The following is a 13,546-nucleotide window of genomic DNA, read 5'->3' on the forward strand; positions in this document are numbered from 1 at the left end:
TTGTTTGACTGATCGTGACGGTTTTCCCAAGATGGCGCCTGCCTGTATACATGAACGCTACGGTCTTTCTAAACTACAGTACAGGCCAAAAGTTTCTCATTCAATGCGTTTCCTTTTTATTTTCATGACTATTTACATTGTAGATTCTCACTGAAGGCATCAAAACTATGAATGAACACATATGGAATTATGTACTTAATAAAAAAGTGTGAAATAACTGAAAACATGTCTTATATTTTAGATTCTTCAAAGTAGCCACCCTTTGCTTTTTTATTAATAAGGGAAATAATTCCACTAATTAACCCTGACAAAGCACACCTGTGAAGTGAAATCCATTTCAGGTGACTACCTCATGAAGCTCATTGAGAGAACACCAAGGGTTTGCAGCGCTATCAAAAAAGCAAAGGGTGGCTACTTTGAGGAATCTAAAATATAAGACATGTTTTCAGTTATTTCACACTTTTTTGTTAAGTACATAATTCCATATGTGTTCATTCATAGTTTTGATGCCTTCAGTGAGAATCTACAATGTAAATAGTCATGAAAATAAAGAAACACATTGAATGAGAAGGTGTGTCCAAACTTTTGGCCTGTACTGTATCTTTTTAATAAACTGTCTGTACACTTACAAAGTTCTCAATGCTTCGGTTTCCATGTAGGGATCCTCATTATGCTACCGTGTTATTAACCCCTAGGTTCATTTTCCGCCAGAATTGTCCTTTGATATTCCGTTTCTTCTAGTGGAGTTTACAGCCACCCTTACGTATGTAGTTGTACAGGTTTTAAAGAATAATTCAGTTCAAATTATAATATCTATCTACATTTTCTGGGTTAAAGATGCAGTAAGGTGTGCAAAGATTGTTGAAAATTGAACTTAACTGCCAAACAAATACAAAAATTTAGATTTTTAAAATGAATTCTTTATTTCACAGGTAACTAATACAGGTGAGCCAGAACAGAAGTGATGTGTTGTCTTTTCCTTGTTCCAGTTACAAGTCTAGCGGCTGCATTTTGAACTATTTGGAGTCGGGGAAAGGGTGGAGTGGGTCAATGCCAAAATACAGGGAATTACAATAATCAAGCGGAGAGGTGATACAAGCATTGATAAGTGTTTCCAGGTCCCAGGTAATGCGCACTGCTTAACTAGTTAGGAGTGCGTTTGATAGCGTCTACGTGTGTTTTGCAGCATGCTGAAAATGGTGGAAAACCTGAAGAAGGAAGTAAAGAAAGGCCCGGCTGCAAGGACCAGCGCGTTCCAGCAGCTCTTCCTGTTGGTCGCCATGCACCTCTTCAAGGTACTGTTTTTGTTATTGCAGCCTTAAGGATGTACTGTAGTTTCTTTTCCAAGCAACAAACACCGCCCGCTGACACAAAAACGTTCTCCTGAAAGGCCCCCGAAGAGCTGCTGGGCATCACCAAGGACCTGCAGAGCTGCATGGACAAAGCTCAGGAGAAGAAGGCCAAGAAGAAGAAGAAGAAGAAACCAGGTGAGGCCTCATGATGCAGCTGCTGCCTCCATCATCCTTTCACATCTCAGTGTACAGGAGTTCTTCAATCAATCCATCAATCCGATTTACTTGGCACATGAAATCCTACAGGCTACAATTCCAGCGAAATGAAATCCCATCCGCTCCTTTTTTTTTTTTTTTTTTTTTTTTTGATTCAAGTCCAGTAATTAATTATGTACATTTATGTTAAGTATTGTACTTAAGTACAATTTTGAGGTACTTTACTTGAGTATTTCCATTTTCTGCTACTTTACAGTCATACTTCTACTCCACTACATCTCATTTCAAATTTATTTGATAACTGAAATTACTTTGCAGATTAAGATTATTAAAACAAAAATATGAAGAACACTTTAATGCATCACTAATTAGATCCAAATTTTATAAAAATATATTATTCTGAAATGCGCCATTCTGCATAATGAGTAGTTTCACTTTTAGCGCTTTAAGTATGTTTTGATGAAAATACTTTTACTTAAAGGGATACTTTGTTTCTGATTTAGATTTTAAATCCTCTTTGGGAATGGTTTTGTATGGACCGTATGTCATGGCATGATTTCATTGTAGTGATTGTCAGTTGCTAGGTGAAGTGAAAACCCTTGAAAAAGGGTACAGAATTGGAAAAAAAACAACCAGTCTCGCTCTCATCGGCTTGTTTCCAGACGCAGCAGGCAGCTGTTTTCAGCAAAGAAAGCTCTAAAACCCCTGCTGTGCCTGTGCGGTACCTGCTTAGCATAAAACTGCATACAGACACAGTTGGCGACTAGCTGGTGAACACGGTGAAGCATTTAGAGCCAGATAGTTCTCTCAGAAGTTGACGGAGAGCAGACACGGAGCTAAAACGGGAGTGAATGTTAGACTTAACCAACCAAAAGGTTGCTCCATGACTGCTGCATGTGTAAACAGGCAACCGTGTGCTAACATGCTCAAACGTTCGCCATTACAACTAACCGAGGCCGATGATTTGCCAGATGTTGTGCTACGGCCAGTTCCTCTGCCCCAAAGTGGCCAAAGAAAAATCAATGAATACTCATTAATTTAAAGTAAATGAATGAATGTGTGTGTGTGTGCTTTATCCCTTGGTGCAGCCACGGAGCAGGAGGAGGAGCCCGAGTGGGTGGAGGTGCTGGTGGACATCTTGTTGTCCCTGCTGTCCCAGCCGAACCGGCATATCAGACATGTCTGCAGAACGGTCTTCTCCTCCATCTGCCCCCACATTACTGCAGCGGCCCTCACCGCCATCTTAGATGTAAGTACAACACACGTGCCATGTCGATTTTAACTCTGGTCTCTGATAAAGTCAAGTGTAGCTAGAAATTGGTTCACAGTTGGTTTTTCTGGAGCTTTCAGCCACATCTTGTGTGTGTGTGTGTGTGTGTGTGTGTGTGTGTGTGTGTGTGTGTGTGTGTGTGTGTGTGTGTGTGTGTGTGTGTGTGTGTGTGTGTGTGTGTGTGTGTGTGTGTGTGTGTGTGTGTGTGTGTGTGTGTGTGTGTGTGTGTGTGTGTGTGTGTGTGTGTGTGTGTGTGTGTGTGTGTGTGTGTGGCCTCATATTGTGGCTTTGCACTGGAAGCTTGTTGAAGTGACTGTAACGAATGAGTGTTTCTGGGCTCTGTGTAGGTCCTGGACCCAGAAAAGGATGACGAGGAGGACAGTGCTGTGGTTGTCACGGACGACAACAAAACCCTGAAGGAAAACCCAAATGAGGAAGATGACGATGAGGCGATGGAGGTCAGTTCTTCCCTCGCTTATTTATTTACAACCTGTGCTGGGGCCCGTCTCTGCCGGGACTCCCTTTTTTAAAAAGAGGTTTTTAATCACAGTGGGACCTATCCTGGTTAGATCAAATGTTACAGAACCTATCAATAACATCAGCTTATTATCTTATGTCTTGTATCTTATTATGATTTGAACTTTTATTTACTGATTCCATTTAATAAATGCGTCTTTACTGTAGAACTGCAAATGTTAATCAATTGGTTGTCAACTATTAAATTAATCGCCAACTATTTTGATAATAGGTTAATCAGTTGGAGTTCATTCTTTATGAAAATAATAGTCATAATTCTCCATTCCAGCTCCTTAAAAGTGAATATTGTTCTAGTTTCTTCTCTCCTCTGGGACAGTAAATGAATATCTTTGAGTTGTGGACAAAACAAGACATTTGAGGACGTCATCTTGGGCCGGGAAACACTGATCGACTTTCTTTTTTTAACACCATTTTCTGACATTTTATAGACCAAACAATTAATCGAGAAAATAATGTACAGGTTAATCGACAGTGAAAATAATTGTTCGTTGCGGCCTTTCTTTACTGTTCCAGTTCGATTTTTGTACTGATTTAGAAGAAGCGTTTGAAATCCTAAAATGTGTGGTTATTCCTCTGCCAGGAAGACAAGTCTGACGGATCAGATGATGACTCTGATGAGGAAGAAGATGACGAAGCAATGGAAGAGGATGAGGAGGAGGAGGAAGAAGAGGAGGAAGAAGAGGGCGAGTTAGAAGAGGGAGAGGTGGACCAAAAGTTCCGCCAGGAGCTGATGAAGGTCCTGCAGCAGCAGAATGCTCTGGTGGGTTTTTCTGATGTGGTCTCCATGTGGGTTTAAATGGATAACTACTCTTGTTTGTGTGTGTGTGTGTGTGTGTGTGTGTGTGTGTGTGTGTGTGTGTGTGTGTGTGTGTGTGTGTGTGAGTGTGAGAGATTGCCCCTTGTGGAATTAATAAAGTTGTCGAATTGAATTGGTATCTGCATATACGTATCTCTGCGTATATATCTATTTTATTGCTATTGTAACACTGCTAGATTCATGTATTCATGCCCTTGTCTCTTATGTGAGGACTTAGATGAGGTAAACAGAACAATGTGGGTCAGATCCCAGTTCCACAGCAGACTCTGCAGCCCTGTTTACATTGTGTTAAAAGTCCTGTGTTGTGCTGCGTGTTCAGGCCACCGAGGAGGACGGAAGCAGCGATGAAGATCTGGACGACGACGCCATGATGGCGCTGGATAAGGGCCTGGCGGCGCTGTTCTCGGAGCAGAAGAAAAAGAACCAGGCCAAGAAGGACGAACGGACCAAAATGCAGAAAGAGAAGACGCTGGTCCGAGACTTTAAGATCAAGGTACCTTATCCAGGACTTGTAAAACACTTTGGGGAAAATAATACTTGATTTCTGGTCTCACCCCGAGTCCGATAAGAAGCCTGATATCGCCTCCAGAGCCTGGCTTAGCTTACAACCAAGACTAGAAGCACATGGAAACTGCTAGCTTCACTGATATAAAAAGTCCACCTTCCACCACCCCCTAAGCCGTCTCCTTCCCTTGTTTGGCCTGCTGTAGGTGTTGGAACTGGTGGAGGTGTTCGTGTCTCGGCAGGCTGGCAGTCCTCTGGTTCTGGGCTTGGTGGAGCCTCTGCTCGCCATCATCGACCGAGGAATGAGCGCCGACAGCGACCAGCAGGAGCAGGACTTCCTCCGCCGAGCTGCCGATATCTTCAGGTAACGCGTGCTAGCTGTGGTGTTTTTTTCACTGATTTAATGTTTGTTGCCTTCATCCTTTTGTTTCTTTTGATTTCTTTACATGTTTGGTGTTAAGCATGATTATGGATTCAGTTTGAAACGCACTTTTTAGGGTGTTTTTTATTTTTTTTTTAAATCCACCGGAACATTGTGTCCAGTACTCTGATGTCCCTCGCTCACATTTTTGTTTTGATAAATCTTAAATTTCGGTTTAGACCTTAATTACGACAAAGAAAGTATTTTCTTTTTTTTTTTTTATCGATTATTTTTTTGGGGCATTTCCCTTTTGTTTGAAAGTGGATAGACATGAAAGGGGGGGGTGAGGGGGGGAAGATGAGGGATGACGCACAGCAGGTGCGCCGCTGCAGGACTCGGCCAACATGGGGCGAACGCTCTTACTGGGTGAGCTAGAGGCCGCCCCGACAAACAAAGTTCACTTCAGCCTCTGAGTTGTAACGTGGTGATGATACCTCCCTCTCGGCGAAACAGAAATGTCAAGAAAAACGCCGGCAACGTGACTGCAAGGATCCTCCATCGCTGTCAGTTGCATCTAAATAAAATCTAATTTTAACCCTGATATAATTGATTTGGCTAATTTAAAAGGTGCCCGGTTTATTTGTGTCTTGTTCAGAGATGACACTTAAAATCAACCGGCCCAAGCTGATGTCTTTGCCAGAAAAGATGTTGAATCTGAAACAAATCTTCCATTAAGAGCCGCTGCTGTCTGGCTCAGCGAGAGTTTCAAACCTCTCGGTCTTTGTGTTGGATGGTGTGCCGATCGTTACTTTTAAGTGAATGCATGTGCCTCTTGTTTGTGATTTTTCAGGAACCAGCTGTGCAGGTCCAAGGTGTACTGCAGGACCGTGGGTGACAGACAGGGGGAGCTCCATGACCTGCTGGACAAACTGATGACTAAATGCCAGAAGCTGTCCGACTCCTCAGTCTGCCTCTATTACTTCAGGTACAACTTAGTGTTTAACACACAATATTTGTGAATGTGTGACTAACGAGGAGTTGATTAGTCTTTTGTTGACATGTGGGGGGAAAAAGGTCAATGGTACAGAGAAAATAAAATCAGATCTACAGTATATTGAAGCAGAGCAAATGGAGGGTATGTCCAGCTGATATATTCCCACAGTGCTAACCCTAGACCAACCTTCTGTTCCCTGTTGTGAAGTTTGAAGAAGAGCTTTGCTAAAGCTAACGTCGCCCGTTAACTCCAGCTTGTTATAGGCTGCAGTATTGTGCACTTGACACTGAAACAGGAAGCTGTTCCTATTTAAATCTGCACACATTTTGATGCTAAGCTTCCTGTTTCATTTACCAATAACTGCTGGTTTCTTCTCTTCTTATTCAACTGTTGCTCAGAGGGATCTTGGTCTCTTTCTGCCCTTTCAGTTGTCAGTCTGGTTGAACTGGTTGTACAGTTTTATGTTCTCCATGTCCAAAACTAAATAACATCCATTCGTAAAGGGGACGTTCTACAACCTAAAAGCATCAAAGACCATTCAGAAATGTATAGAGTCGAGTACATTGACTCAAGAGTCTGTTCCGGGGGTTCAAGAATGTAATATTTAGGGCCGTACACATCATTTGTTGTCTTTTGCTGATGTTGAACTGTCCTTGCAGTGCATCTTTGTACGTGGTGAAAGTGCTGCGAGGAGCTCCACCTGCTGAGGCCAAAGAGGAGCCGACGGCCGACGGAGCGGCAGCAAATGACGTACGTTCACACACCGACTGATTCATTTGTCCCCTCGCTTTTCATTCGCTTGATTTCCCTCATCTGAACCTCCTTGCAGTGGGTTGCTGCCGTGTTTAGATCACTGGAAGAAGTTGCAGTTGTTATCTCACATGTCCAGCTTCACACCAGAAACATTCCAGGTCTTTTCCTTTATTTTTTTTTAAACTGGGCCACATAGTGGGCCAGTCCTGGATAACTTGTCCCCCTTATGAGAGTTTCTTCCTCACACAGACTTTGTGTTTGTTTTCATAAGTGGTATGTCATCATTTTTAAGTTCCAGCTTCTTAAATGTGAGTATTTGGATTTTTTTTCCTTAGTTTTCTGTGATGGTTAAGTGAATATCTTTAGATTTTGGACTGTTGGTTGGACAAAAGGACACATTTGAAGTAATTTTGTAGCTCCTACGGAATCTCTGCGGTTTGAAGTTTAGTTTGCATATTTATTTTACAGAGCAATATTACGATTATTATTAAGACCTTCCTCGACCGCTACGCGGAGGAGGGTCTGGTCCACACAGCATTCTGGGATGGGACAAAAACGTGCTCTGGTTTATTGCCATTTCTTTAAACCAATCACAATCGTCGGACGGAGCCACGGAACCGCTACAAAAAAGCCTTTCAAAAGTAGTTTTAGTCGTGCAACAGAAAACTCCGATTGGACAGATAGTCTAGCTAGCTGTCTGGATTTACCCTGCAGAGATCTGAGGAGCAGTCAACCAGAGTTACCGGAGTTTAAAATGCCAACACAAAGACGGGTAACGGACATCCGGCCGAAATGAGGGATATCCGGCAGAATTTCCGACGGCACCTGAGAAATCTCGGAAATAAAATGTCGTTGATACAGACAAATGCAAATTCCTGCCTTGCTGGGCTAATGTGCCCAGCCGACACATGTACGGAAAAAAAAACCCTTAGAATCACACCTGTCGTCAGAAAGAAAATCTGAGCCCTGACGTGTCGTTTGCTCTCGTGTGGTTTGTGTGCAGTTAAGGTTCATGGGCAACTTGGACGTGGATCGGGTCTCCGGCGTCTTCAGAGACGCCCTGGCCTCCTTCATGGGCAGGAGGAAGAGCCCTCTGACCGCTCAGATGTTCACAGACTTGTTCGCCAGATTCCCCGTGAGTACAGCGACACGTCTCGGAGACGGAAGCCGTGTCGGCGCCGGCAGCAGTAGCTCATGTGCGTTTCTGTTTCCAGGGTCTGTGTGTGCAGCTGTTGGATCCAGCTGTGCAGCACATCACATCGGGGGTCAGAGTACACCAACAGGTAAAGGAGACCCTCCTCCCTCCATCTCCGCAGCTGATAATTCATTTATTTGAACTACGTTCCTGTTGATGGACATTGTTGTGTGTGTTTGTGTGTGTTTAGGGCCAAGCGTGTGTGTTGGTGTCGCGGGCGATGCAGAGCAGGGAGGTTCAGCAGCTGCTGAGCGGCGCCCCGTGGACGGAGCTCTGTGCGAAGGTCGCAGGTCAGCTGGCGGCGGTAGGTTGACACAGCTCCACATCCCCGTCCCGGGATACATCACAGGGTTAACGCTGAGATGCATGGGTATTCATAGCATACGTAACTTTCTGTCCCTCTTGTGGTTTTCCAAGCTGTGGTAGGCAGTTTATTTTCAGCGTTGTTGGGCAAACAATTCCATAATAACCAGCATATTGTAATTCAAGTGGTCTGAGCGTAAGCTGGACTTCTGCATCGCCTCTTGGCTCGGTTTCCCGGCTTTATATAATCTAGACGTGACAGGAGACCTTGGCCAATCACAGAGAGAGAGAGAGAGAGAGAGAGAGAGAGGGAGAGGGAGAGGGAGAGAGAGAGAGACTATTAGCTGTTCTGTGCATGCAAAGAGAGGTCTCACTCTAATTGAAATTCTGGCGGCGATGTTTTTGCTATCTACCCACTGCAGCTTTAATTTTAGTTTTAATTACGCTTAGTACTGGATGTTTCTTTTTCGGTTTTAATGTTTTCCTCTATGCTTGTATTGTGAACTTATAGAATAGGATGCACTGCTGTAGATAAAACTTCCCCAACTGTATATAAAGGAGTTAAAATGAGCACAACCTTAAACATCTACAGCAGTAAAATGCAACATTAATGCAGCAGGAATATTAATCCAGAAACATCAGATAGAAAACATTGACATTGTTTGACTGCACAATCCATACTTTGACTTTTAATGCTTTAAGTACAGTACAGGCCAAAAGTTTGGACACACCTTCTCATTCAAAGTGTTTCTTTTATTTTTATGACTATTTACATTGTAGATTCTCACTGAAGGCATCAAAACTATGAATGAACACATATGGAATTATGTACTTAACAAAAAAGTGTGAAATAACTGAAAACATGTCTTATATTTTAGATTCTTCAAAGTAGCCACCCTTTGCTTTTTTTGATAACTCTGCAAACCCTTGGTGTTCTCTCAATGAGCTTCATGAGGTAGTCACCTGAAATGGTTTTACCTTCACAGGTGTGCTTTGTCAGAGTTAATTAGTGGAATTTTTTCCCTTATTAATAAAAAAAGCAAAGGGTGGCTACTTTGAGGAATCTAAAATATAAGACATGTTTTCAGTTATTTCACACTTTTTTGTTAAGTACATAATTCCATATGTGTTCATTCATAGTTTTGATGCCTTCAGTGAGAATCTACGATGTAAATAGTCATGAAGATAAAAAGGAAACTCATTGAATGAGAAGGTGTGTCCAAACCTTTGGCCTGTACTGTACATTTTACTTGTAGTGGAGTATTGTCACAGTTTGGTATTGGTACTTTTACTTCAGTAAAAGGATCCCAGTGCTCTCTTCTTCCCAATTAAAATTCTGTCAACCTCTGAACTGATTAAAATTATTTTCCCATGTGTAATATAAAACGTGAGGCTATAACTACACATCAGTTCTTCACTACAAGTGGAGCATCCTTTAATGATATTGTTCTTGAAGGTTTATGAAATTGCATCGTGCCGCGATGAAGGATGATTAGAGCTGCCCTCGCTGCCCTCTGTGTGTCTGCGGGACAGCTGAGAGGAAACGCATGCATAATGATATGCTTCTGCAGTCCTTTACCGGACCGCCTCACCTCTGCGCTGCCCCGTCTTTTTTTCCTCCGAGACAAAAACACACCTGCCAAACAACCTATCTCCTCCGTCGCGTTTTTTCACCTTCAGTTGCCAAAAATGTGTCACTGATAAGATTCAACGTTTTCTGAGCTGCTTTTCTTTATCGAGCTTAATAAAACTTTTTTGCCGCAGCAATGTTTCAAAAATGACTTTTACCAAAAACTTTACTTTAAGTCCCCCTGTCTAACATTCATAATCAGTAGAGATGGCCCGGTACCATTTTTTGCTTCCCGATACAGATTCCGATACCTAAACTTGCGTATCGGCCGATACAGAGTACTGATCCGATACCAGTGTGTCATATATTTTATTATGTTTTAACAACTGTATACTACTATCCCTGTATGGATGTGATATGATCTATAACAGCTGTATACTACTATCCCTGTATGGGTGTGATATGATCTATAACAGCTGTATACTACTGTCCCTGTATGGATGTGATATGATCTATAACAGCTGTATACTACTGTCCCTGTATGGATGTGATATGATCTATAACAGCTGTATACTACTGTCCCTGTATGGATGTGATATGATCTATAACAGCTGTATACTACTATCCCTGTATGGATGTGATATGATTTCCATCTTTGTCGGTCTGGCTCAGGTTAAACTCTTTGTGAAACGTCAACAAACACAAACGACGAATGCCACAGAATTTTATTTTACTCTTTATTACGTGGTATCGGATCGGTGCATAAACTCCGGTACTTCCCCCTACCGATACCAGCGTTTAAGGCAGTATCGGAGCCGATACCGGTATCGGAACATCTCTAATAATCAGTATATAAACATTTAATAATAGGTTTTCAACACACTATAATGTAGTTGCAAACCGATGTTTATTTATGTATTTGTCTACAACTTCAGTGGACACCCATAAGTAATCCTTATAGCTGCGTGTGCGTAACTACATTATAGTGTAACCGTTAATTACAAAACATGCATTAAATGTTTGTATACTGCTGATAAATGCTTAGTAGGAGGACTCAAAGGCATACATGACCTTGGCCTTAACCTCGGAGTCTTCTCCTCTCAGAGTCTTCAGCAGGCGGGCCGAGCGGAGAGCAAGGTGGTGAAGGAGAAGGTGGTGAGAACCCTGGAGCTCTGTCAGTTCCTGGCCAAGCACGTTCACCAGCAGGTAGGTGTGGGTCTGCCCGTGGGAGAGGTAGGGAACCGTTGATGTGGTCTCAGTCAGGACTCAAGTCTCCTCTGCCGCCTGCTCTGTGTAGAAGCTGTCCGTGGACCTGGAGCCCCTTCAGAAAGTCCTGCAGTCCCTGACCAGCGCCATCGCTTTCAACAAGACCGGCAAGCTGGAGGACACCTACTGGGCCGTGATGAAACACTTTGGAGTCATGTGAGTGGTTGTGGTGTGAACTCAAAGGGTGGGGGGGTCTCATGCAGTGTATGTTTGCATGCACACATAAGTGATCAGGTTAGTGGGAGAAATCAGGTTACACAGGTAATCAGGTTTCGGTGAAATCCTTCTATACATGCAGGGGGGGATGCAACGCTACCCAGCCACGGCAGAGCACCGTGCGTCGCCACGACGTGTAGTTAAATTTTTCAAGAGGTGCACGTCAGCGTAGGCGTGGACGCAGAGGGGTCTGCAGGGGTACACCGTTGATTCGACGCACAACCATAAAAAGGCCTTTAGTCGACTAAGACTTCTTTAGTCGATTTGTCTTTTTTTCTTTTCATGCTGAGTGACTTTATTGCCAAGAAACGTATGAGCACGTCTAAAGTGTTGCTTTTGCATGATTCTTTGTGGAGCAACTCTGGTTTTACTTGTTTCCGGTACGGGACTCTCACACCGCCTCAAAACACACGACAAAAAAAAACTAAAAACACAACACTGATCAGCCGTTACACGATTGGCCACCGCAGCGTGATGTCGGGTTGCGTTTCCATCACTATTCAGTTTATTAACTAGTCCTTCCAGAAAAATGCCGAGTTTTTTTGTGATTGTTGTGGGCAAAAATCCTTGATTATGCGGCACGTTTTCTTAAAAAATGCGATAGAACATGCTATATGATATTTATGCACTTCTATGCGATGAAAATGTGGGGACTTGCAAAAATTTCGGGGACGTGCAAAAACTGCGGTTTGATGAAAAAGAAGGAAAAAAAGTTATTTCCCCCCCAAACATCCTGCTTTTCGATGATGTTCATGTTACGTAATTACGTCCCTTCATAACGTTGCCATGGCAATGGGAAAATGGCTGTTCTTGTGTGAAGTAAACGCAAAATTTTCAACTTTCTGCTAAGATATATATGTGACTTTTTTTGGAACGAAAATGCGGGGATTATGAAATCATGCAAGCCCTGCATATTTTGCACAGAAATCAGCAATGTATGCGGCAAAAGTGCAGCGTATTTGAAAAAAATGCGGCCCCCGCATAAATATGTGGACTTTGGCTGATTGGTTGAATTAAGCGATTGCATAATCACGTTTTTCTGGAGGGACTGACTAACTGTTAATAATATAACCAATAAATAAACACAACTCCATAGAAAACGTTGAAGTAGAGGGCTTTAGCACGTGATGTGTGTGTAAGGAGCAATTTCATCCAACGATTTCTTCATTATTATTTCTAACTAATTTGTAATTTATGAATTAAAACAAGAAATGTACATGTTCTTGTTCCTTCACCCAAGTGAAGGTGTTTTTTCTTTTACCGTGTATTGTCTTGAAGCCGTCACGTTGACCTCGCGTGTGTTCACATTCACAGGAAACCCAAAGTTGAGAAGACCAAGCCTGACAAGGAGGCCGAGCAGCAGCAAGTTCCGAAGAAGAAAAAAGGTTTTCTGCCAGAAACAAAGAAGCGTAAGAAGCGCAACCAGCCTATTTTAGAGCCAGCGGCAGCGGCGGCAGCAGCAGCAGCAGCGAGCAACTCGACCTCCAGAGACAAACCGGGAGCAGACAAAGGACAAGCCAAAAAGAAACACGACAAGAAAACAAAACCGAAGCGACCGGCCGACGGCGCAGCGGCTTCTCAGCCCAGTCCGGCCAAGATGAGCAAGATGACGCAGTCTGAGACCAAGACAGCCAAGAAGAAGAAGAAGAAACCCAAACAGAAGAAAGAGGGAGGAGGGCAAATGTAAAGTGGACACTGCTATTTAAATGTTTCCTTTTAAAAGAAGCGTTTCAGTCTGTGTTAATTTTTCTACTTTTCAGTCTGTTCAGTTCAGACAATATGTTGGTATGTTTCCATATGAGAGATTTGTATACAGAAGGAAACCCTGAGATGTGCGGGACATGAATTAAGATGGATTGTTGTTTCTAATGTGTGACTGATATAAATCAGAAAAAAAATGTCTACAACAATAAATTTCATTTCTCTTCCTGGAAATCCATCACAACTCTGTCCCCACCTCAGAATAGTTCTATCAGCTATGCTATCCAACGTTAATATGCAACTTTAGGGAAAAGAACTAGATGAGCATGGCATGAGCTAGTCAAAGCCCACAGTCATGATCCCACAGGTCCATCCAACCTACAGACGGAACCTAAAACTCTGTTTGGAGTGTTTGAAAATCAGGATCGAGCTCCTTTCATCATCACTTCTCCATACTTTTTTATATATATAATTTTTTTTGGGGCATTTTAGGCCTTTTATTTGTGACAGGACAGCTTAGAAATGAAAGGGGGAGGAAGGACATGGCTGCT

At 42.8% G+C, this 13,546-nt stretch overlaps 1 protein-coding gene across 1 annotated transcript in view; it reads left to right on the forward strand.

Moving 5' to 3' along the window:
• mybbp1a (MYB binding protein (P160) 1a) overlaps positions 1 to 13,229 on the forward strand; it is a 28,182-nt gene extending 14,953 nt beyond the window's left edge. Inside the window, exons 13-27 of the mRNA XM_028595575.1 lie at positions 1,187 to 1,295; positions 1,391 to 1,487; positions 2,597 to 2,757; positions 3,126 to 3,236; positions 3,896 to 4,075; positions 4,452 to 4,625; positions 4,843 to 5,000; positions 5,848 to 5,982; positions 6,651 to 6,741; positions 7,748 to 7,879; positions 7,959 to 8,027; positions 8,130 to 8,243; positions 10,917 to 11,018; positions 11,110 to 11,234; positions 12,609 to 13,229. Of these exons, the coding sequence (XP_028451376.1) occupies positions 1,187 to 1,295; positions 1,391 to 1,487; positions 2,597 to 2,757; positions 3,126 to 3,236; positions 3,896 to 4,075; positions 4,452 to 4,625; positions 4,843 to 5,000; positions 5,848 to 5,982; positions 6,651 to 6,741; positions 7,748 to 7,879; positions 7,959 to 8,027; positions 8,130 to 8,243; positions 10,917 to 11,018; positions 11,110 to 11,234; positions 12,609 to 12,981 (2,131 nt within the window). The 3' untranslated portion in view covers positions 12,982 to 13,229. The remainder of the gene's footprint in view (positions 1 to 1,186; positions 1,296 to 1,390; positions 1,488 to 2,596; positions 2,758 to 3,125; positions 3,237 to 3,895; positions 4,076 to 4,451; positions 4,626 to 4,842; positions 5,001 to 5,847; positions 5,983 to 6,650; positions 6,742 to 7,747; positions 7,880 to 7,958; positions 8,028 to 8,129; positions 8,244 to 10,916; positions 11,019 to 11,109; positions 11,235 to 12,608) is intronic.
• Positions 13,230 to 13,546: the final 317 nt, after the last annotated feature.

This window comes from Perca flavescens, chromosome 13 (assembly GCF_004354835.1).
Source record: "Perca flavescens isolate YP-PL-M2 chromosome 13, PFLA_1.0, whole genome shotgun sequence".
Taxonomy (NCBI): Eukaryota; Metazoa; Chordata; class Actinopteri; order Perciformes; family Percidae; genus Perca; species Perca flavescens.